General features: G+C 30.5%; 1 protein-coding gene across 9 annotated transcripts in view; it reads right to left on the reverse strand.

Moving 5' to 3' along the window:
- LOC127719525 (uncharacterized) overlaps positions 1–25,821 on the reverse strand; it is a 125,118-nt gene extending 99,297 nt beyond the window's left edge. For 4 of the 9 annotated variants that reach the window (XM_052225751.1, XM_052225723.1, XM_052225741.1 and 1 more), the window contains exons 1-3: positions 15,484–15,630; positions 5,620–6,066; positions 1,827–1,903 (exon numbers count right to left, since the gene is read on the reverse strand). In XM_052225751.1, the coding sequence (XP_052081711.1) occupies positions 1,827–1,903; positions 5,620–6,066; positions 15,484–15,490 (531 nt within the window). In that variant the 5' untranslated portion in view covers positions 15,491–15,630. Of the gene's footprint in view, positions 1–1,826; positions 1,904–5,619; positions 6,067–15,483; positions 15,632–25,738 lie in introns of those variants that run through there. The other 5 variants (XM_052225733.1, XM_052225712.1, XM_052225766.1 and 2 more) reach the window with 4 other exon arrangements.
- Between the last annotated feature and the right edge of the window lie 818 nt (positions 25,822–26,639).

Genomic DNA, 26,639 nt, shown 5'->3' on the forward strand with positions numbered 1-26,639 from the left:
TGGAATAATATGTATATATTACATTACTTTAACAATAAATGAAGTTTAGTAAAGTGATGGCACTTGGGAATTAAAATAATTAGAAGCTGTGTGATTTCACCTTCTACTTAATACATGTACAAGTATTAGATGCAAATGAATAATTTATTACTGCTACATGTAACTTTATAGCTTGTTATTCCCTACATAGTAACACGTTACCGGAAATCAATCTGTTGGAGAAAACAACAGAATAAACATTTACTATTGTAATCTAATTAAAGAATTCCTTTGAAAGTGTTTACAATTGCATCCCTAGGTATTGCTATTTTATGTTACGCTACGCTTAATCAAACTTCAGTATCATTTAATTGAATTTGATTCAAAAAATGTTAACTTAATTCATTCATAATATATATGTTTATTATTGTTTTGGGAGTTATATTTTCATTATATGTTATTCTTTAAATAAAGTATAATACCAATTCTACTGCACCAGATGCACATTTAGACAATTAATGTCAAAAAGTCTTCTGCTAATATTAAAATACAGTCTTTTTTCAATTAATAATGTATTATGTATCAAAATAATCTAGAGAAACAAATAGATATGTCTAGCTGCACAACAAACATTTGAAGAAAAAAAACTTTTGGTTAATGATGCCTTAAGGATGTAGTCATGTCAGGTTTAGGAATTTTTGTCAGATGTTCTGACTCCTTGGGTTTTTTTCCTACAATACAGGGTAAAATATTTTGCCCCATATCACCCACTTTTCTTTTCATATAAGACTTCAATAGCTCATAAAAGGTCATTTACGAAAATTTAAGCAGATTCTAGATTTCCTTTCTTACGATTTGAGACCCAAATAATGCCAATGCTAAATATAAGGTAAACGTTCGAGACAGCCTTTTCCCACCAATTTTTTAAAACTAAATATCTAGAAGAGGCGTTCCATAACCTATCAATAATTTTAGCTTATTTTGTTCCTTAACTTATGCTCTTCAGATTTATAGTATCAATTTTAAATTCCAGATTTTTTAAATTTCACCTTACTACATCCTTAAATGTGATGTTTGATAAGATTGATTTATTATTGATTGCTGAATGTCCTGTTTGGTAAAAAAAAAAGTTAAAACATATGAAAAAGGCAATTGAAAAAATCTAAATTCTAGAATGTTTTGTCACAACAGCATTTTTATGTATGTTTAGAAAAAATATTGGAATATATAAGGGTTTCTGGGGTTGAAATTTTTAATGCATTGTGTGAAGGTCTTGTTGGGGTTTACGGAATAAAAATAACGGATAAAAACTGCAGAATAAAGGGCAAATAATATAAAGAATAGAAAAATATAAGCCAAAAAAAAATAGAGATTAATTGGGTGCTGAAATATAAAGAGTAGAGAATAAGGGTAAAAATAAATGAAGAATAAAGAAAAATGGTCTAAAAAGTTAAAGAATAAAGAAATGAAGGACCTCCCATCCAGACCCTCCGGCATATGTAAAAATCAAACAAGTTACAAAATATTTAGGGAAAAATTTAATACATGAACAGGAAACAACCTTAATAACTAGCAGTGTACATGTAATCATGAAAGTCACATCTGCACAATATAATGAAGTTCTTTTCTATGGGTATGAGTAATTGGTTAATTTAGATCAATGTGACCTACTTATTGTAGTTGAAACATAAACAAACAAATGAAACATTTCTGTATTCAAAGTGTTCTTTCAACTTCTTAAATGCCAGAGTCTGCAGGGAGACATGCCACACTACCCAGACACCTTATTCTTACTCCATATCAACTAGTTATCATGGGGTCGTTGACCTGTTGCAATAAATAATTACCTGACCCTCCATGACAGTAATTTCTGGTACTGCAAATCCATTAGCTGAAACTGATACAACAGGTTCTTCTTGGCCTTCTGTTAAAATTATAAAATAATAATCAAGATTAAAATCTTCTTTTTCAAGTTCATTGATGAATTGGTACAACATTCTATACAACTTGAAGGCCTGTACCCTTAAATTTGATAGCAAGAGTTTGAACACAAATTATTTTCTTTTGGTGTTGTTCTGCAAAATACAATTTCTCTATAAATGCATCTTTTTGTGACAGATCCACAAGAAGTTTCCCTGGAGTGTATCATACAGCATTTTTTTCAATTTATAAAACTTCAGATTTCATTAAGCCACAGCATTTTCTTCAATATATCAAATTTCCTATTTAATTAAGCCGCAGCATTTTCTTCAATTTATATAACTCTGATTTCATTAACCCAATCAGTCATAGCCGTTGTATTTGTCCATAAATTTTTGTTTGAAAATTACTTAAAAAGATCATCCTTCTTTACAAGTTGATTGTTTTCATAGGTTTTAAGTACAAAGTAATGTATGACAAATACATCGTGTACATGGACCAAGCTGTTTTATTTTCATAGTCTTCAGTAGTTTTACCAATAGACAAATAATTTGGAACCCAAGCTTTAACTTAATAAACTGTTATCACAAAGATATGTCTCGCCTTTTTGTAATTTTGATAATGCAAATGTTGAAATTAAAATAGCAATACTTTAACATGAAAGTTATGCAAATATTCAAAGTCAATGAACCATGACTGAAGGTACATGGCTAAAAAATCTCCATGAAAATGAGATGTGCCAATGCTAATACAACTGCATACCAAATACCATTGACTTATTATAAGTCGAGCCCTTTAAACAAACCTAAACACAAACATTAACTTGTAAACTATGTAAATGTTTCATCAAAGTCAATGAACCATGCTGAGGGGATGGGGCTATACAATCTCCATGGAAATGAGATGTGCTATTGCTTATACAACTGATTACCAATTAACATTGGCCTACCACTAATGGTTCCCCTTGAACTGACCTAATCACAAACTAATACATGAAAACTAAGCAAAATTTCAAAGTCAATAGACCATGACTAATGGAGCGGAGCCAAATATTCTCAATGGAAATGAGATGTGCTAATGCTTATACAACTGCATACCAATTATCATTGACCTACCACTAACGGTTCCCCTTTAACTGACCTAATCACAAACTAATACATGAAAACTAAGCAAAAGTTTCAAAGTCAATAGACCATGAATGAGGGGTGGGGCCAAATAATCTCCATGAAAATGAGATATGCCAATGCTTATACAACTGCATACCAAATATCATTGACCTACCACTAGTGGTTCCCCATAAACTGACCTAATCACAAACTAATACATGTAAACTAAGCAAAGTTTCAAAGTCAATAGACCTTGACTGAAGGGGCGGGGCCAAATAATCTCCATGGTAATGAGATGTGCCAATACAACTGCATACCAAATATCATTAACCTACCACTAGTGGTTCACCATGAACTAGACCTAATCACAAACTAATACATTGTTGACGCCACTGCCGCCCCCGCCGGAAACAGCATACCTATGTCTCGCTATTTGACTCCGTCAAGGCGAGACAAAAATTGCTGTGCATTTTGGGGAGTTTTTATCAATTCTATTGTTACCAAAGTTACCATAACTCCAAGGAAAGAAAACAATTATTAAGGTACATCCTACATCAATTAACCATATAATAGAAAATATAAATGTATCATATGTTTTTTTTAAATGCCAGTGTTTAACATTCTTGTATACTTTAAAGGCCTAATTTGGCCCAAAATTTTAGCTAAATTTTCAAAATCAAGTGACAAAATTGAACCAAACAACTATTATTACAGAACTGAAACTAATTTCAACACATATTTACACGGGCAGTTTCAATGCAAGTATAATTTTTTTTTTTTACTTTTTCTGAGAATTAAACTACTAAATTTTGACTACTTTCATGAATATCTATTCCTATTTTGGGTTATGAAATAGCCTCTAAATAGAAGGAGCAATTCTACGTACATTTATGGCATAATTAAGTTTGTAGCCAACATCTGAATTTTGTTTGTGGTAACTTGACAGTGAAAACATATATTACCAAGAATTAGTAGAAAAAAATAAAAATTCCTTAAATTTAGAAATCACTTATCCTAAAAAAAAAATAACAATGTTTTGTTGCCATAGAAATATGACTAATATCATTTATTGCTATTTTCTAAAAACAATTTGTTTCAGTTCTATATATAACAGGTGTTGTATATTACAGGTATTGTATTGAACTTTATTATATGTCTTATACATGTACATCCATAACAAATAACATCAATTTGCTGTGAAATCTGTGCCCCTTTGAGAACTGGAATTCTTTCCAATATTCTAGCAGTGTCTAAATGTTTCTAATTCTACCATACATTGTTTCTAGTTTAGCTTTAATATGTATATACATTTTTTAGAAATTTGTAATTTAACTGATTTATACAAAGAAATATTTCTATATACAGTTTACAGCCAGACGTATCATTGAGTACCATAATTTCACAATGTATTGTGTATAAATTATCTTTCAAAGGGAATTGAGAATCGGTGGCAAAACCTTACACAATACTCATATTTTCACAATAAAACCAAGAGAACTGGTTACTCAATGTCTTATGATAATGATAAGGTTGGCCCATGCATGTGCCCAATGTCACTAGAAGCAAAAACTATGAAACTTTTGCCAAAAAAATAATAGACAGAATTTTCAATGACATTATTCCAGTGCACAAATATGATGTCATAATGACATAATTATTGATAAATTGCAAGAGTGCTGGTTCATTTTCTATTTGTCAGATACTTTTATGTTTATTTTCATTAACTTAAAAATTATAAAAATTAGAACATAAATTTGATGGAATTCCTAGGCAAATATTGGGACACACACAGAAGTGAATAAATTGAGTGCATCAACACTTTTTTGGCTGTAAACTATATATAATATGTACCAAACTGGCTTCTTCTATCATAAATCCTACAATTAATTCCACATTTATGTAAACAGCATCTAATCAACAAAACACCACAAATCACACAACACAAATATAAATCATCAAGAACGTGCATGCAAAGACAGAATTTGATTGAGAGAAGATATATATCTGTTTCAGACGAAAATTGGGATAGCCTCCATTAATGAAAAATATTTTTTTTAAAAGGGAAATTGGAAAATGTTTGAAAAATTGTTTTTATTACTGATGAAAGTTCACTGTTCATAGCACAAACTGTATTTTTTTCAAAATCTTATGTAACCCCTTTCACCTCTAAGCCCCATTAATAAAATACTGTATTTCAAAAATCAAAAGAAGAAAAACGTGTATAATCAGTGACTTCGCAAAAACAGAACTAAAATTTTAACTTAAAAGTTATTTAATATCTATATATTCGATGCTTGTTGGCCATTGAAAGAAGTAAAATATTTTCCTGTCACAACAGAATGCATTTGAATTCATTTTATGAATAATAGAGTAAATTTAACCACAACAAAATTGAGAAGAAGTGCATCAACAATTTTAGTTATATTTTTCCTACCAAACAAAATTTATGTGGTCATTAAAATATGGAAGTGATAAACAAAGTACTGCAACTTATACATATCTAAATGATTTTCTAATACCACATAATATAGATCATTGCAGGAGGCATAAGTCAGAGGGAAAATAGGTTTTTTAATACTTGAGTATACATGCTATTTCACATGCTACTTTTTACCAATATATTTCAAAACATCATTTTTGTCATCTGTTCTTGATGATTGTGAGCTACTTTTACTCTGAGCTGTCAGCCGCCTACTTATAGAAGGTCTCTGTTGTATTCCTCTATGTGACGAGGATGGTCCAGGCTCCTGGTTTGCTTCATTACTCCTCTTCCTTTCTGGTCTTTGGACATACTGCTCATCATCATCCACCACTTCTCCGTCTTTTGAGGCCCCAGCCCCCATGTCTTCAGTTCCTGTTGCCTGATCAACCCTTAATGATTTGTCTTGGTCTTCTGGGGAGAAAGTTTCCTCCTCCTGATTAACTGTTTGTTCTGGTGTTTCCTCTGGTAGAGGATCTGTTCCTTGGTCAACTTTAGAGGATGTCTGATGTTTTTGAGTTTCCTCAGTAAAAGTGTCTGTTCCTTGGTCTACTTTCAATGGCTTTGGTTTTTCTTTAACTTCTGGAAAACACAAGTTTATGGATATAAAATTTACTTAACAGTTATCTGTGAAGAGAAATATTAGTTACCTAAAAAAAAATTTTTTTTATGTTTTTTCATACAACTGCTAGTACAGTTCCTACAGTATAAGCAAAATGAATCAATAAAATATCACTCTTACTAGTGATGATTCGCTGAGAAACAGAGTGATTACTGGTGACTGTAAATGATAACACTTATTTTAGACCCTGTCCTATGTGTATACTGTAGAATCACAACTACAAGTAAGGTCATTGTTTCTATTTACTCCTATACTCTTTTTAAAATATTCAAAATGTCAACAGAAAATCTCAGTTGTTACAATTTTTCCCTTTTTCTTCTTTCAATATTTCTAACTTAAGAGCCTAGCACTTTCGTCTCTGTCACTTTGTTTATTCTGTGTATTCTAATACATAAATCACTCTCTCATTCCTTTTGAAAAAAATTCCAAAAGTTCTCAATGTCAGTCTTTCTAACTTTGTATTTTTTTTTTTTATTTTTCCCAATTTTTTAAAAAAACAGAAGTTTCATCTTCAAACTATACTTATCCTGCTTATAAAGGTTTATCAGGTTTCAAACTTAATATCTCTAGTAAAAAACATGACCCTCTGGTCATGCTGGTTATCTGTTTTAAACATTAAGCCATCATGAAAAAAAAAACCTTTTTTTAAAATTTAATCATCAACTAATTAAAAATTAAACAAATAAGATGAAGAAAATACTCTATCCTGGAATCAAAGTTATCTGATCCCTGACTTTCATGAAAATATTTGTTAGCTAAGAACATGCAAATAATATCATGTCTAGAATCAGTTACAGTTGGGAACAAACATGTTTTAGCATCTTCAGTTAATGCAAGGATCATCACCTGACAAACCATCATTTTAATTACAATATCTGATAGCAAGAATGAATAGATTAGCAGATCATAAATTCAAAATGAAGGCATAAAAAGTCTTTCTTGAAACAGCCCCACCTTAAAATCTTTTTTTAATCAGGCAATAACACCAACTCTCGCTCTGTTCTTTGAATTTTTTCATATTTGCTTTGCTAGGGCTTTGCTAGGGCTGTGCTAGGGCAGAGAGACAGTGGAAACAGGTTTAGGGAGTCTTTTGGAGCTTATTGTATGAAAAAATTAATTTGGCAAAATACTACCGTTAATTCTAATACTTTTCAAATACAATAAAGATTCCAAGCTTATAAATATGCAATAACCAGTTTTCTCTAAAACTAGCTATTGAATTAAAATAAAACAAAGTTCTTTCAATCAGATGCAAAATAATATCAATTTTCAATCATTCTAATGGGGATTATGAGAAAAATAAGATTTCGCATATAACTGTAATTGAGAATTTAAAGTACATTGTACTGTGGGCCTGATCTTAAAAAGAAAGCCTTGTAACTAAAACAATCAGACTTGAAACAAGTGTTTTTTAAAAATTACAATTCCTATACAAATATCCACAGAGATAATCAATAAATGATCAACTAAATGACGTGAAATACACTTTTTTTAACAAACATGATTTATTATGATACACTCATCAAAAAAACAAACATAGTGTCTAGAAATTCGTCAAATAAGTAAATCAATGTCTAACATATAATTTAATCACCGAAACAAATCCTTGCATTGAGCTAATGGTCAATAAATCTGAAAAAATTGCAACGGACTTTAATATCTCCACATAGAAACAAGAGAATGTTTAGATCAACCATCTGTCTTATAAAACTTAAACGAAAACAAACACTTCAGTTTTCTACAGAAGTTCTTCTCACTGTATTTTATTGTATGTAAATATATCTATGTAAATTTTATGGTTCATTTCAGTGCACAATTCAATATTTAAAATGTTTTCAAGTTTCGTTTAAGAATTTTATGATACTAACTCATATAATTTCACAATTCACAAGTTGTTCAAGATTTGCTTTTTCCTTTCATGGTTCTCTTGTTATTTTGCAACAGAAAATGCAAAAATGAAAAATAACAAAAAAGTAACATAAACTCATAAGAATTTTCAAAACATAATGTCAAATTTAACCAGCAATAACAATAACCCTTTTTATACTCTTTAACCAAAATTAATGAAGGATGAAAATAGGCAATGTTAGTCCATCTTCACCTGGAGGAGGTTTGCTTACTATATAATTTAAACTAAGTCTGCTGTGTAAAAGTGTTTTAAATGGTAACGTTTTATTACGGCATACAAAAAAGTTACCACAAACAGGTAAATTTATTCACTGACAAAAATAGAACAACTGTACCAATTCACATCTCATTTCCTGGGAAACATTTAAAGGGAATTCTTGGAAGAACATTATTTTTTCAACCTTTAACCATGCATAATGTATCAATCTATGGCTAGTTTTCTAAGAGATTCATCCTTGCAATTTTGTCGATAATTGAGTCAATTTTTCTGATCGAAATTTACTCAAAATAATTTTCAATTACATTCCCAACAGCAATATTAATAGGTAAAAATTATCATTTTCATTTTAGATAACTTCAGTTGTTGGTTTACTGTCTCATTAACCATTAATAGCATCTTATTCATGTTAATTTTCAAAAGATTTAAACTTAGTTAATGATAATCCACCCTTTTTTCTCAAAGCTGGCTGAATGTGACAACCCTTAACCAGTAATTCAAATTTCAACAAAGCCTGTTCTGTACCAAGGAATATAATTGTTCTTGACCATTTATTCTATCTCCAGACATCCTTATGACTTTACTAGTATTGCAAACCTCCTCCAACTTTAAACTTTGAAATTACCTTGAGTACATAGCAATTGTTTCAGTCAAATTTCCATTTACTACAAAACAGGGATTCATTTATATCATTCCAATTTTATCAATGAAGTTTAAGATAATAAAACAGATTAGTTTGTGCAATATAGACATGTATTTTCCATTTTCTAGTTGCGATTCTAAATTATTGCGATTATAACCCTGTCGCATTATTCGCAATAATAAAAACATGGCAATAATTTCTGAATTTACAGTAGTTCAAGCAAAAAATTATTTTAGTTTCAGTTTCATTATGAAATAAAACTTTTATTTTATGTTCTTACTTGCACATACCTTACCACCCCCTTTTAAGAAGGAAGTTTACCACATAATGTTTAAAGTTAACCTATAAATAGAATAGACAAGAACAACTATTGTTCCTTTAATATGAAACCATTCAAGGAGCATTTAAACCTAAAAAGAAGAATATACTTAGAAAAAATTTCTAACACATAAAATGCACAAGGACCTCAAGGACTAACACATTCACCATTTTGTAAAAAAACATGTCTAATGAAACAGCAAGGATTTAAATCATTTGTTATATTAAATGAAATGTCTATGCTTTAACATTATATAATATCTGTTTGCACATACATTTGTACAAACTATTTATTTTTCCTGCATTTTAAATTCTTATGTCATATTCACCCTTAAATACTGTTAGCACCCAGTGGCAAGTTCAGGGGAGCCGTAGAGGGAGTACACCCCCCTTTCATTGGTAAATATATCCTTTTTAGCATACAAACGCCCAAAAATAAATTTCGCTTCCAGCAGCTCAGCAGTTTATAGTAATTATCTTAAATTACACCCCCCTTCTTTTAAAAAATCTGTCCGTGCTACCTGAAGCATTTAGTAGGAATTTCTTTGTTTCAGAATCTACAAAAATTTAATTGTTTATACAGCCTATATATATGTAGGACTCTAAAGTGCGATGGTACTCTAAAGTGCGGTGGTCACGCTAAAGTGCGATGGTCTACACTAAAGTACAATGGTGTCTCACGCTAAAGTGCGATGGTTGTTTGTTTGCTAAAGTACGATGGTATGTCACGCTAAAGTGCGATGGATCAATAGGATAAGTGACGAGGGTTTAAAACGTTAAAGTACATGGATGTTAAAAAAAGTCTTTTTTCAAAAGCTAGTATGCTCAGGTATAACATATGTGACAGGCTTTAATTTATAATTTATCGGTAGGCTTAAGTAATTGTTTCTAAATTTAGAAGACCGACCACGTAATAATTGCTAAAAAGGTAATTTAGGTGTCACAAAATACTTTATTTCCTGTAAATGATTTTTTAACAATTCGGGCGTATCAAACATGTTAAATAATTGGATAATTGGTGTAGCTTGCCGTTCACACAGTCTATCAATAATCTGAACACCTCCCCTTACAGTCGTCTTTGTAAATTACAAATACAAAATTCGATCATTGTCGGAATATCAGTAACATTTATTTGTACAAGCTTTAATTTAAATGCGAGCGAAAGGCGAAATTCGCCGAGCTTTCTCCTTTTTCGTAGCAAATACACATACATGTTTTATTTTCCTACAATGTACAAATTATATTTTAGCTGACAGTTTATAATTTACGCTTGAAAACATGTACCTTTATTTTACCTATGTTACTTTTCAATAAAATCGACAATATTTTAACGGGGACCGCAAAGTATACTGCAACGTACAATGATTTAATCAAATGTATCCGTTCGCTTCCAATAGAAGCAGGATACAGGATACCTATGCATATACTATTTTGTATCTATATAGTAAAATGGTCAACTGCAGGACACAAATCCTTCTTCCAGCACCTGAAAAAAACAACACACATTTGCTTCAGCGGACAAAGCAGTTAGGTTTAAAATAAAGTCATGGACATTTTGTTTAAAAGTTGTTAATCAAATATTCTTAATTTATCTTCTGGCATGTACATTTTTGGTTTGTATAAAAGACTGTTAACATCATAATACAACTACGTTTCTTACGTCTATACTTTCGCGGACCATCGGACTTTAGCGTATGGAGGCATAGCACTTTAGTGTAGACCATGGCACTTTAGCGTGACCATCGTACTTAAGCGTCCCCATCGCACTTTAGAGTCCTACATATATATACTAAAAAAAGTATATGCATCGACATTTGCTGAAGAGACTATTGTTAATTCAATTGTTTACCAATCATAAAGGTTAAATGCATTCTTTTAAAAACAACCAGAGTGCTTTAAATTCTAAAACTGTGAATTCACAGAAGAATTCTTTATTTAATATGAATAAAATGTCAAGGACACAACAACACAACAACACAAAAGACCAAAGACATTTAGAGGTCAAGATACAATTTTCAACAATCAGCAAGTGTCTATTCAATATGACAAACTCTAAACTGACCCAATCAACAATAACTGAAAACTTGACAGAAAGATTTATCAAAAACTTTCATCTGGAGGATGAGTTGTAAAGAAACATGCAGTACCCTATTCACATGTAAGTCAACATTTACGTGTTAGACTGTGAATGCAATATTTTTTACATTTGTTTATTGCAACGAAAGTTATAAACATAAATTGTTTAAGATTAATTTCTTAAGATTTTTTGTCAGGTGTCAGTCTTAAAAATTGAATCTTTGAAGAAACTAGCCCAAAAACTTAAACTTGATCTATTTGCATACAAATTATTTTGAACTATTGACACAGAGATATATTTCACCTTTCTTTGCACTTTAGATAGTGTAATGCAATTCACTGAATTGCTGAAAATTTAACCTGAAACTACACATATGTACAAGTTTCAAAGTCAATGAACCATGACTAAGGGGGCAAGGCCAAATAATCTCCATGAAAATAAGATTTGTTAGTTTGTATTTAATGTCATTTTCTACTACCTTGGCTATATCATGGTGGTCAGTTTTTATTGGGGAAGGAAGCTGAAATATTCAGAAAATTATGGACATTCCACAAGAAAATTGTCAATCCTTGTCAATTAAGGGAGCTACCATTTGATTTTTATGGGGGGCTAGGATGAAAAATGTTGTCCTGCATTTTTTTTAGTTGTAATCTCTGTCCTACCTTTTTATTTTTCACTCTAATCGGTCCTGCCTTTTTTTTATTAGTTTATCCTGACTTTTTTTACATAAATTGTCATCCTGCCTTTTTTTTGTTACTCAAAACTCCTGTCCTGCCTTTTTTTTTTAAATTTCATCCTAGCCCCCCCCCCCCCCCCCCCCATAAAATCAAATGGTAGCTCCCTAAGAGAGAGTAGAACACACACAGTCTGCACCAAAATCTTTTCGAACTACTAGTCCCAAGACCAATATTTAGACATATTTCTTATGTGTCTAAACAATTGACTAGCCCGAATAAAATTTTAATATACTAGTCTGGGACATCGGACTAGTGGCTAACAGTGCAGGCTGCACACATTGCAACATGTGGTGTTCCAATAATTTTCATAACCTCAGAGTTAACAAGCAAGTGATAACTGTAGATGAACTACTTAAACCACTAAGCCCCTATGAAAATGACATTTGCACTAATGCCAATACAACTGCCTACTAAATATCAGTGGTTTCTCTTAAAACTGACCTAATCACAAACTTTATTATTTAACTAAGAAAAAGTTTCTAAGTCAATGGTCCATGAATGAGTGTTGGGGCCAATTACCTCCTTTGAAATATGTGTCAATGCTAATACAACTGACTACTTAATATCATTTAAGTACCATAAACTCACACAAACTTAAACAATTTGTTACACAGCCTTTGCCCTTGACGCAGGAAACATTCCACCCGTCTTCCCTCTCTAACTTTGTTGAGGTGAGACAAAAAGAGATGACCTGAACAGATTTTTACTAGCCATGGGCCATGTGATGAATATTTTCAGAACAGTACTTTTATTGTAGTTCCTCATCTTAGAAATTTTAAAAGGTCATCAACAATGAACTTAGAAGATATTACTGAATACTGTATAGATCATGATATTTTCCCATTGCTGTTTAACATGATATTTCTGCAGTGCTATATAACATGATTTTTTCGCAGTGCTATATAACATGATATTTCTGCAGTGCTATATGACATGATATTTCTGCAGTGCTATATACATTGTAACATGATATTTTTCCATTGCTGTATAACATGATATTTTTCCATTGCCGTATAACATATTTCTGCAGCGCTATATATAACATGATATTTTCGCAGTGCTGTATAACATGATATTTCTGCAGTGCTATATAACATGATATTTTCCCATTGCTATATAACATGATATCTCTGCAGTGCTATATAACATGATATTTTCGCAGTGCTGTATAACATGATATTTCCGGCAGTGCTATATACAATGTAATATGATATTTCTGCAGTGCTGTATAGAATGATATTTTTCACTTGTGTCTGATGTTTTGCTTTGTTCTCGGTAAGCATTTTACACATTATTCAACAAAAATGCATTGTACAAGAATATATTCCTACATTTGTATCTATGACCAATCGATGACCAAATCCAGAACAAAACTTGATGCAAAATAATCTATTCAGGGTATCGGAAGTTAGATCAAGGCAGCCTATAGCCTCATCTTATGTGTAACATATGTACACACCCAGTGTTTTTAAAAGAGCGCATATTGTACATGTGTTCCCTAGTTCCATTATTCTTATGTGCATAATTTTAACTACATATTTATAAAAGAAAACTATAAAATATATATACATACAAAATTAAATGCTCCTTTCAAGCTTGTGATTTTAACCATGAAACTTTATCATGTTTATCAAGATAGATTTAAAACTAGTCTTTACCAATATTTTTTTTAAATGCCAAACTAATAGTTTCCAAAGAAACCACTGACAGGTTCTTAAACTATTTACATCACCTAGTATATAAATTATCTATTTAATAGAAACATATTAATTTTCAACAAAAATTCTGTTATTACACACATCTTTTGAAATCGAAAAATAGGGTTAAAATGAATGTTTATCTTCAATATCTAACCTGATTAAAAGTAATTATATACATGATATATGAATGTAACAAAATGTACATGATGTTTGTGGTTTAATGATCCAAAATACTAATAAATGATGTAAAGATAGTAAATTCAAAGTAATTATTATGTACTTTTGTAACCATAAACACATTACATAAAAATACTGATAGTTGGGAATATTTTGTAACAGTTTTGAACTTCGGAGTTCGTTACTTAGGAATATTGTTATTTGTTTTTATTTTGTTTTGCAGAGGTGTCAAAGGAAGATAAAACTTATGTTATATTTATCAATAATAATGTTGATAAACAGACCAACATTTGTTTACTAGATCCTTTATCAACAAACAGAAACTGGGCAGCATTAATCAGTATCCATGCTTTAGATGATGAAAACTATTCCAGTAACATGATCTGTGCACAGGGAAATGGTTATCATATGTTTGGGTTTCTGCTGCTGTTGGACTACCAGTCACTGAGGATACCCTAATCTGCCAAATAGCAAGTGCTTTGCAAATGGCATAAAAAAAAAACGATAACTTAAAATTTTGTTTGCCAATATGATCTTCATAAATAATATGATTTTATCAAAAGTGAGGTTACAACTTCTTCAGGTAAAGCCGACCTTAAAAATGCAATATAAAATTTAGAGATATTGTACAATTGCCAATGAGACAGTTATATAACAGAGTCCAAATGACATAGATTAAAGGAATTATAAGTTACCATATGAACTTCAACAATGAGCAAAACACATACCCATTGGCTGTTTTGTATAGGCCATTTTGGTTTTTAAGCTCTACAATTTTTTTTGGCTTTCTGCACTTTTGGTCTTAAAGATACATTTGTACATGATGAAGGTTATTCAAGAATACTTATTGAACAAAATATGCAGCAATGCCTAGATTGAATGACTTATGTGGCTCTTTGGTGGCAGTCAAGTTTTTATTAGTGGCCCTGGAGGAAGCCGCAGTGCACGAAGAGAACCACAGACCTTCAGCAGGAAAACTGACAAATCTTGTTAATTAAGATTGGAGTCAAGTGCACCTGCCACGTGCGGTATTCGAACTTCCAACCTCAGTGTTGACAGGCTAGCTTGTGATACAGTAGTTAAACTACTCAGATAACTCCGCCACCGAGGCCGCTGGCAAAGCCAAATTGTTAGTGAGACATGTACAGATCTTCCAAGTATAAAATTAACACATCTGTTTGAAATATAATACCCTAAGATCTGTTGACCAATATTTCTTCTAGAAATTATTAAAGTTTTGGAAAAAGGGAGTTTTTCAGCATGTAAATGAAGTTTTAATTTTGTACCAGATCTACTATAAATTCAAAAGCATCTAGTGAAAAAGGCATACACTAATATTATATGTATCATTATTATTATTATCATATAAAAGCATTTTTATTCAAAAGTGGTATCACTACAAAATCACCAGCAATCCCTTGTTCCACAATGATTCATTCAAATCCGGCAAGAATGATTCTTAACTCAATCACCATGTGTGTACTGTATATTGTAAATTCAGAGATTCCTGCATACAGGTTATAGATATATTTAGTTTATTTGCCCTTTATTGTAAAAAAAATAATTAATAAATCAATTGTGTCTACCATGTAAAACCTACCTTCCATTTTTAGTTTAAATCCAATCCAATTTTAGATCATAAATTCTTTTTCTCTTCCTTTAAAAATGACTTGATCATTTAAACATTACTCCATTGTACTAAACACTAATTTTCAGTACAGTTATCATTTTATGAATTTTAAACAAAAGATCATTATTTCGAATAATATTTTTGAGCACAGGTACGAACAGGTTGTCATGAACAGGTAAATTTTGCTACCATTTCATTATCAGTGTTGCCAATTCCCTCGGTAAACATATAGGAACAACTTATACTAGGTTGTCATGTAACTAATTTTATCTATATCTAATAAGTGGGGTTTATATAGGTATAAAAGACTTTCAGTTTCTCTGGCTAAAGAATTTATTACAAATGTTTCTGATTTTATTTCATTTGAAGTAGTACAATTTGTTATCACAACTCCAGTTATTGGTATGTTTGTTTTGTTTACCAATACTGTTTAAACCAAACATAGAATAGTATCATAGATATAATGGATTTGTTTCAATGGAAAGTTGTTGTAAAATATTTTATAATTAGTTACCAATCTTAGGTTTAATTGTCAGATTTTTTAATAAAAAAAATAAAGGACTAGTGGCATATATACTGTTAACTGTGCTAAAAAAAATCACAAAAAAATCTAGAATCGACTGTTAATATGGTATCTGATTTAGTGTTGAAACAATTATTAATTATCTTTGAACATGTTGAAGGCTAAACAAAGGTAAATATGTTCAATTATCAGTTTAATAAGAAATTGATCAAAGTTAAGTCATATGTATTTAATTTTTTTTCTTTGGGTCATACATGTCATATTTCTTTTGTTTTAATCCTCTTTTACTTAAGGACAATCTGGTGTAAGTATGTATTGCAAATATAAATGAGAAGAAAAAAATATTTTTAAATAAGAAACCATGCCCTACTCACATTATCCTATGTCTTAGGTAAATGAACTTTGATATATATGGGTCAAAATAGTTTGTTAGTAACTTTATTTTAAAAGTTTACTTCACAATCAACATGCATACTAAGTTTCAAGTTGATGTGACCAAAACCTGGTGGTAAACAACAATAACCCATCCCTTTAACCAGAAGAGGTACTAATTTTCCACTATCACATATCTATGTTAACATGGTTAAGAAAACCATGTAATTGCAGTAAAAACCTTAGTTTTGGCTATCATAATGAAAATGTGTACTAAGTTTCAAGTTGATATGACCACAATTTCATGGTTAACTATTTTAGGGGAACATTTTAACCTGATTTTGGACTGACAGAGGAACCTGTTCACAGACTCATAGACCACGAAAATAATGCCAAACAAAAAAACCTAAAAAATACAAATTAAATTGTTTGTCTTCATTTTTTAGTTGTATTGATCAATTCCAATGAAATACACATGTAAAATTGATGTCAAATCAAATAAAACCTTCAAAAAGTTATTATGTTTTTTTCTCCAGATTACCCAACATTAATTCATGCAAAATCATTCATAACAGTCCCAAACATCTCCAAAATTAGATCACAAAATAAAAAAGAACACTGACAAATACACATATACTCTGCATAAAGTAATGTGGCTTGAAAAATGGTAGTAACCTCAAGGCTGCAAGAATTACTTATTTTGGAAAAAGATAAAATGTTGACATTTAAATGTTGCGGGTACATGTACAAGTGTAAAAGTCATCTTTTATAAAGTGGTGGTTGGCCATGGGTTGGCAATAAATTAACAAAATGGTGAAAACAATATTCAAAAAATTGAAAATTAGCATATTACATGTAGTCTAGTTGTAACACTTTTTTTATTACTGATTTCTGTAAATCATTAAGCATGACGATTGAAATTATAAATTGGTTAACAAATCATTGTTACCATTTCATGTAAAACTGGTTCACTTGGTTCATACCAGAAGAAAAGATCGAATACATTGACAATGAAACTATACTGGCAATTAAAATTTCTCTTTTTGTAATGTTGCACCATAAATATTCTTGAATGACAGATGATATATACGACACAGGGATAAATGTACACAATAAATTATGATTAAATGCTATTTATATAAGCTTTATTCACAACTTTTATTGACCCAGGAATTGATGATTTAAAGATTGACAAATAGTATAAAACACCTGTCCATTGTTAACACTTGTATGTTGTCCTCTCTGGCTGTTTTTTTGTTGTTGGTTATTTATGTTGTTGGGTTGCCTGCCTCATTGACTTATACCCCACATCGCCTTTCATTCATATTAAAAATTACCAAAGTTTGTCCATGCGTACACAAAATTATTTCTGCATCTCAAACATCTTACAAATTTGAAGATTTATATATATGCAGGTATTTAAAAATACTTGACCCATAAAATTTTAACATGATATCATAAAATCATCATTTACAAAAGTGTCAACTGTCAAATATTGATGTTATTAAATCACCATTCTTCTACCTCAACAAGTGATAAGGGTATATAAAACCATTTCAAACAGATATAAATCTACCAAAAGATCTAGTCCATCTCCATTGCCCATCCTCATAACTCATTGCAGAAATTTTGAATCTAATACTTATATATAATTTGAAACAAGTTATTTCCTTGCTAATAATTAAAGCATTTCTGAAAAAAAAGATAAATTTTTTTTTTGCAACTCCAGAACAGGAACACTTAATTTGTATAATTTCAACTATGGTAGACCAACAAGTGTAAGAGCCCAAACTGTACCAGCAGTACTTGGTACACCAGTGATACTTTTAACAGGGAAGAAACAGTACAAGGTGATGCAGAGCAACAGAAGAAAATAAATGAACAAAAATTCTTAATATCATTTATCATTTTCAACTGAACATACAAAAGTTTACCTAAATCATTGAAGTACATTTGTATATTATGTTGCTATGAATAAAGAATTAGTACAGCTGTCAATCAGGAAAAAAAAATACATATATTCTTGATTACTGAAAATGAATGCAGTCTGCAAATTAGCTCAAAAATTCTAGTGTCCAGTGTAAGGAAAGCTACAATTACTTAATGTAATGCAAAGTTTTTAAAAAATCTGTGTATATCAACACATCTGAAGATTCAGAGGCAACTTAACTTCCTAATTTATTTTACATTGCCTGTAAAGAGATGCCTACAATGCATGTAAATGAATCTAAACAATTAATTATTTAACTTTTTTATGCACATACATGCATACCCTCATAGTGTTTTGAATTTTTAAAATATGTTGAAGGAATGGCACTTTTGTCAATTTTTCCAAACTTATGAGTGATTTAGAGCTTTGAAAAATTTTACTTGCCTATCGTTATAGAATGTTTATTGACCTCTAAAGGTCTTTTGTAATTTTTTTTTAATTTCGGTTGCTTTCCCATTTTAATGATTGACATTTACAAAATTTCCAAATTAAATAGATTAGTTCAAAATATGATCTTATCAGGTCTTTAAGTGCATGAACATGTCTATAGATACATAATGTACATGATATAAAACATTTTTACATGTACTGTCACTGATTCTGGGTATCAGGTGTTCTGTGTATATCATTTGTACATAGAAAAGAGTGATATAAAATAAAATAGCAAAATACAGAAGTCTATTTGTTGCACTATATTTACATTTTGAAAATTTATTTCTTGTCATATGTGCTTGAAACCAGATGATAAAAATGAGAATTTCAATTATTGAAAAAAACAAAATAAAGCCAACAAGTTTACCAAAACTATTTATCAACAGTCTGTGCATCAGAAAAATTTAACTACCAACATCGAAGTTCTTTAGTTTTCTATGTATTGTGTTCTGTTTTTGTCTTTTCCTCATTTTTATTTTTTGCCATGGTGTTGATGGTTTTTCTTGAACTTTTGATTTTTTACTGCCACCTTCTATCTCTCTCACTTTTCACCATATATATCATACTGATACCTAATTTATGTTTGTTCTAAGCAAAAAACTGTTTTGAATTCTTTCCCTTTATTTAAATATAAAAAAGTGGCACTTGTGTGTCAATGAGACAGCAATCCAAAGACTCAATAATCTGAAGGTCAACATACATGACATATGGTCTTCAAAAAGATGACACTAAATGTACATAAAGATAAAAAATACTTGTACAATGTACATTTTTTATGAAACTGTCCCATACTTATTGCTAGATTAACATCAAAATAACATAATATACATGTACAACATCTGCCTTTACACTGGCTATTTACAGACCCACCAGTCAAGGCTTGTAAAATTTCTATCTGACTTGTACAAGTTTCTACTAGTACTATAGCCAATAAAAAATATATACAAAAGTTTTCAAAATAATGAGCGTCACAACATTGGATTCAAAAGTTTATCATGAAGACTGCAACATAATACCAAAAACGCCCTAAATCTTTAATAAAATTGAGAATGGAAATGGGGAATGTGTCAAAGAGACAACAACCCGACCAAAGAGCAGAAAACAGCCGAAGGCCACCAATGGGTCTTCAACACAGCAAGAAAATCCCGCACCCAGAGGCAGGCTTCAGCTGGCCCCTAAACAAAAATGTGTACTAGTTCAGTGAAAATGGACGTCATACTAAACTCCAAAACATATAAATGAACTAAAATTAAAAATCATACAAGACTAACAAAGGCCAGAGGCTCCTGACTTGGGACAGGCGCAAAAAATGCGGCGGGGTTAAACATGTTATGATTGAATAATATTGACATTGAAAAATAACATATTTGTTAGTACCTATAATTACTTACATATTATGAACAACATGTTTATCCAACAAAAAATATTGATAACATTTTACAGTTTCAATGCATACTTTCACATATTCTACTAAACATCAATTTCTTTGTGGAAGTACCAAACATGCCATAAGTTAATTACAAATTTCATTAAATATTCATAACATAGATCTAGTCTTATTATTGGTGCCAGGTAAAAATTAATCGATAAGGAGTACTTGTATGCCAATTAAGACAGGTGTGTAATATGTCGAATTAATAATTCATTAACAAAATAGACAAAAAGAATCTTGTTGAATTACTAACTTTTTCATCTTAAAAAATGTAAGAATATGTCTGAATTTAACAATGCACAAGTCTTTTTAATCCCTAGCTTAGATAAAAGTAATGCGTTCAAAAAATAGAAATTTTATTTCAGTAGTTTTGTATTGGTTATATTATTTATCAAAAGGGAAGTTCCAAATAAATTCATATTAAGAAAAACAAATCATTTTTATGAATTATCTCCCATATCCAAATTGGTTCACCACTATTTTTTTTATTCAATATGAACAATAATCTTATAACTTCCTGCGAATTAATTTTAGACCAATTCTATAAAAATGTAGTGATTTAAAAGTATTTAAACTTACCTACAAGTACAATGCCTACATTAGAAAATTATTTACTTTTCATTTACAAGTACAATAGTTCAATTTTGAATTTGATCAGACTTTTCATTTAGTCTATTCATTTGCAATTTTATAAACTAGGACAGCTTCTCTCATTCTAAAGTGTGATCTTATCAGGTTTTAATACAAGAAAACTGATTGAAAAGTACTGAGTGTGTAAAAAGAGTTCCTGGTATTTTATATACATGTATATATATATATATATATATATATATATATCTCATTGTATATAGAAAACAAGCATTCTGTGAGTATTGTATGGCAATACATAGTCCCCTACCGGTTAAAAAATCATTGTATTGGAAAAAAATTCTAACTTGATCTATAACTTGTCATGGTGTAAACTATATAACAAATATCAAGTCAATGTCTCCAAGCATGACGAAAAAAAAGTGTTGAAAACTGATTATTTAAGTGAATTTTCTAAGTCAAAAGACCACTACTCTGCACAAAATCATCAGACGGGAACAAAATTCGAACTTGATCTGTAACTGGTCATGATAAAACAATACACCAAATATCAAATCAATATCTTCAAGCATGAAGAAAAAAAAGTGTGGAAAACTGATTTGCCAAACTGACGGATGGACAGACAGACAGACAGACGGACAGAGTGCAAACCTAAAGTCCCCTTCGACTTCGTCGGTAGGGGACTAATAAACCGGTCATGCACTAACAATACTAAGTAGACTTTTATAGTAAAAAATGTTCAAGTAATTTCTAAAAATGCATACATGTACCCTCAAGATTTAATTGGCACTTTTTACAATAAATTATTAAAAAGAGTACCCTACATGTACATGCACATTTACTGCCCTTCTTTTCGCAAGGAAGAAATCAAAAAGACACCTATGGCTACATGTACATGTACTTTTTTGTTAGGCATTGGTAAAAATTTTCCAAGGCATGATCTTTCCCAAAAATTTGATGAATTTCCCAAGATGAACATAAACATCTATATACTTCAAGAATGTTCACAGCAACATAATTATAAAAACATACATGCAGCCACAAAACAAAAACTACTCATTGAATCAAATGAAAATCAAATAAGACAACTCTTTTAATTTTTCCATTTCATGCATTTTGATTCAATATTAAGCCATCTTTCAAATCTAATTTTCACATCCTGCTTTTTACAGTAATATTATTTATAACGAAAGCAAATTGATTAAGGAATTGTGAGTTGACACAGGATGCTTTTTATATGATTGTCAATAAAAACTATTTTGAATTTTTGGTAAGGAAAGATAATAGGTTGTCAAATTGGTAAGGAAAATTGGTGTCAATAAAAACTATTTTGAATTTTTGGTAAGCAAAGATAATAGGTTGTCAAATTGGTAAGGAAAATTGGTGTCAATAAAAACTATTTTGAATTTTTGGTAAGCAAAGATATATACATGTAATAGGTTGTCAAATTGGTAAGGAAAATCGGTGTCAATAAAAACTATTTTGAATTGTTGGTAAGCAAAGATAATAGGTTGTCAAATTGGTGTCAATAAAAACTATTTTGAATTTTTGGTAAGCAAAGATAATAGGTTGTCAAATTGGTAAGGAAAATTGGTGTCAATAAAAATTATTTTGAATTTTTGGTAAGCAAAGATAATAGGCTGTCAAATTGGTAGGAAAATTGAAATCCCCCATTTTTTTTTTATTTTACCTGATTAAAATCTTATATATATGATCAGCTTTCAGATGAATCTAAGACTTACCATTATTTTACTGAAAAAATTTGGTAACACTGGATGGTAACATGGACACTCTATATTACATGTAATTAAAAAAAATAAATGTAGGGCATACATTTGTTCATCAGCAATAAGTACATTTTTCCTTTAATCTTACTGCCTAATATTTTGTAGATCATATTAAGACAGAACCTGATACTCAAAAATAATAGACAATGACATCATGTATCAGTGCAGCAACCTTACAATTTCATGTCCATCCCTTTGTAAGATCGTACAAGTAGGAGCAAGAACACATTAGATAACTAAAACCAATTTGAACTATTTAAGAAATTTTAATCTGATAAAAACACAAAAACAAATTTTAAAAAAGAAAAGAAAGAGGGTTCAATGACCAAAGTTCATGTGAGTTATGCAGTTGATTTCTTGTTTAACAGTTCATTTAGATATTTCTTGAACTTATTTTCATAAGTCAGCATATTGCGTAACCGTTTCGTACAAATGTAAAGACAAATCAATAAAGACCATGTAAAATGATTGAACTTTATTTCTTACTTGTAAGTATAATTCATTTTATTTCATTAATCCAGAAACATATATATTGATACTTAATGATTAATCATGTAAAAATAATTGTCTGATTTATGCTGATTGACATCGAGTCAAGCTTATAATGCGATATGGTTCACCTTAACCTGCTTCCACTATTTTTTTTTTTTTTATCACATTGAGAATGTAATCTAGATTATTTTGATACATGTAAGTTATGTACCAACTTGGGAAGGGTAGGTCGCAGTCTTGACTACAGTAGTTTCCTACAATATTATGGATACTTGTTCGTTTTACAGTTTGTGCATTTAGTTGACTTAATGTTATATAATCAGACGAAATTATCGGATCTCCTGTAGTTGGTGATCGCAATACTGGTATACCAGTATTGTCCACAATACTGGTATAAAAATTTTGTACCAGTATTGTAACCTTTTTTTTTAAAAAACAGCAATACTGGTACATTACTGATATACCAGTATTGTAGTTGTATTGTTCACTATACTTTAAGGTGTATAATGAAAAATGAATTTTAAGCAAAATTAGATATTGAAGATCAAAGGGAGATTAAATGAACTCAAAAAGATTATAGAGGATAATTGTGAAATCAATTAACAACCAGTTAAAAATAATTACTATACTTATACAAATAAACAAAAGATTATTGTAATTAACTCATCTTATTCAAACAATTGTTAATTATATAAATAATTGCTTATAATTTTATCATATTTCTATATTTTATTTAATTCAATTTAGATAAAATTAAATCAAAGCTTTATTATCTGAGTTATTATTTAATAAATTCAAGCAAATTATTACACTATAACACTGTAAATTCAGCATTGCATTTACATGTATGCCATCGTATATTTTTTACAGATATTTTAATACATGTATACTAATATTATATGCATTTATTTGTCTTTATTTTCTTATTAATCTTTCACAATAAACATTATAAAAGATATCAATATCCATTAAACATAAAAAGTTGCTTAATAGGGGAACCTGATTATAATCAAATTAACTAGTTTGTCTACATGAATGTTAAGGGTAGTTAAAGCAGTTGATTCATAAACATGGGCAATACCATTTGTAGCAGATATATCTACTGGTACAAATACTCAAATACTAATACTAGACAAGCACTCCTACAGTAAGAGAGCCGTGCAGGTGCTATCTAAACAAGCCGTTGTAATCTAGTAAGCGTAAGAGAAAGTCCACAGACTGAATACCTAAATATCAATATAGGAAGTGGGGGTTGCAGAAATGCCATCTGAAGAAGAAATAAACAATACCAATGCTGATGATACAGAAGCTATAACAGAATTAATGTCAATATAAAATTCACTAAAATATACTATTGAGTCTTGGAAAGAGCGAGCTGGAAGAAAACATAGAAGAAAGTAAAGAGTTTGTTAAAATGCTGAGACAGTACGGTTCCCTTAAGAAAAAAACATCAGAAGATTTAAAACTTTCTTTGATTACAATTACAGTGTACCATCAATGGCATCATCAGTTAAACATACAATCATTCCATATAAAATTGTCATGTCATGTGTTAATATCATTATTCATATATATGTGACACCTTTAATAAAAGATTAATTACCTATATGTATTGTTTATTTTAAAAAAACACAATACTGGTCAGACAGAGCTCAGACATAAACAAGTCGATTTTTGTTTTTGACTTACATAAGTCAAAAAATGTATTTATTATAAAAATGTACTTTCATTTTCAGACTTATTTAAGTCAGAAAATGACAGACTTGTTTAGGTCTATTTGTGTTTATGAAAAGACTTAATTTTAATTAGTGGCCAAAGTGCACCACCTATGACATCATAAACCTGTGAGAGTTCACAATGACCTGAGCTATCTATATTTAATTATCTAATTGAACATTTTTACTTAACATAGAATATTTTCCTCATTTTGTGTGATTACAGATGGTTGCATTGTAAAGTAAATAAACATTATCTCCAATTTTTTAGACTCTCATGAATATTTTTCCTTAGAAGACAAAGCATTGTCTTTCAATGTTGTCATAATTTCATGTAGATGCATGACCTTTTTATAAATATGCATGGGTCTTGAAGTTGGCCAATTTTGGTAACTTATTGACTTGTAGGAGTCAATATTTGCAACTCTTTAATTTAGGTCAAATATTTCTTGCTTAACACTAATTGACTTATTGAAGTCATAATTTGTCTTAAATTAAAGGGGGAAAATCTTGAGACCTTCAAACTTAGACCTCTATGAGTCAAAAGCAGATTTAGACTTATTTATGTCTGAGCTCTGACTGCTGGTACAATACTGGAATACAATACTGGTACAAAATTTTTATACCAGTATTGTGCACAATACTAGTATACCAGTATTGCGATCACCAACTACAGGAGATCCAAATTATCATTCAACATCGTAATGATTTATCTTTTTATGTTCGATCCTGCGAATAATTTTTAACGTTAGTCATTAAAAGAAATACCGAATGGGCCTCCCCCTGTCAAGTTATCAAATGTAAATCTTTATAAGGCTTGATTTGGTGTATTGTCATTCTAGGTGAAATAGGAATGCTTTCTTTGATTGACATTCTCAATTAATTAGTTCTTACCATTGAAATTTATCTTACTAATCTTGTTTACTCGTGCCGCCTGGGGTCCGCCATATTGTAAACAACAGCATTGTTTCTCGGGAAACTTTGGTCACGTGATAAGAGAACCTGCAGTCGCGGTAAATACAAAATTAACAATTTTGATATGCACGTTTTGCTTATTTATACATTTTTTTTTAAAGAAGACAGATTTTTAGAGATTTCTTATTACACCAAGTAGTGAGTCGGACAGAGGTACTAACTGCATGAAAAGATTCTGGACGTACATTAAGCATAAACGGTCAGATGGGAGTAGCATACCACCGCTTAAATCAGCAGGCCTACTACACGACGACTCAACTGACAAAGCCAACATCTTAAATGCACAGTTCCAAGAAGCATTTTCAAGTAAAAATGACCTCAGTAACACAGAATTTAAGGAAAGATGCAACATGTCTGGCCAATACCCCACAGCACCTGATATTACCATCACACAAGATGGAATTAAGAAACTACTAAATGGTTTAAACCCCCATAAAGCTGCGGGCCAAGATAACATCTCACCTATGATCATTAAAGAACTAGCCAATGAAATAGCTCCAATACTCCAACTTGTCTTTCAGAGATCATATGACACAGGAGTGGTACCATCATTATGGAAAACAGCAAACGTTTGTCAGCCAGTTTTCAAAAAAGGGAAAAAGTTTGAACCAATCAACTACAGACCAATATCATTAACCTGTATATGTTGTAAGATAATGGAGCACATAGTAACCAGCCATATCATGTGCCATGCAGATAAAAACAACATCCTGTATGACCTTCAACATGGATTTCGGAAGAAACTATCATGTGAAACCCAGCTGATAGAATTCATCGACGACATCACCAAAAACCTTTATAGTGGCCAACAAACAGACTG

This window comes from Mytilus californianus, unplaced genomic scaffold, assembly GCF_021869535.1.
Source record: "Mytilus californianus isolate M0D057914Y unplaced genomic scaffold, xbMytCali1.0.p SCAF_1, whole genome shotgun sequence".
NCBI lineage: Eukaryota > Metazoa > Mollusca > Bivalvia > Mytilida > Mytilidae > Mytilus > Mytilus californianus.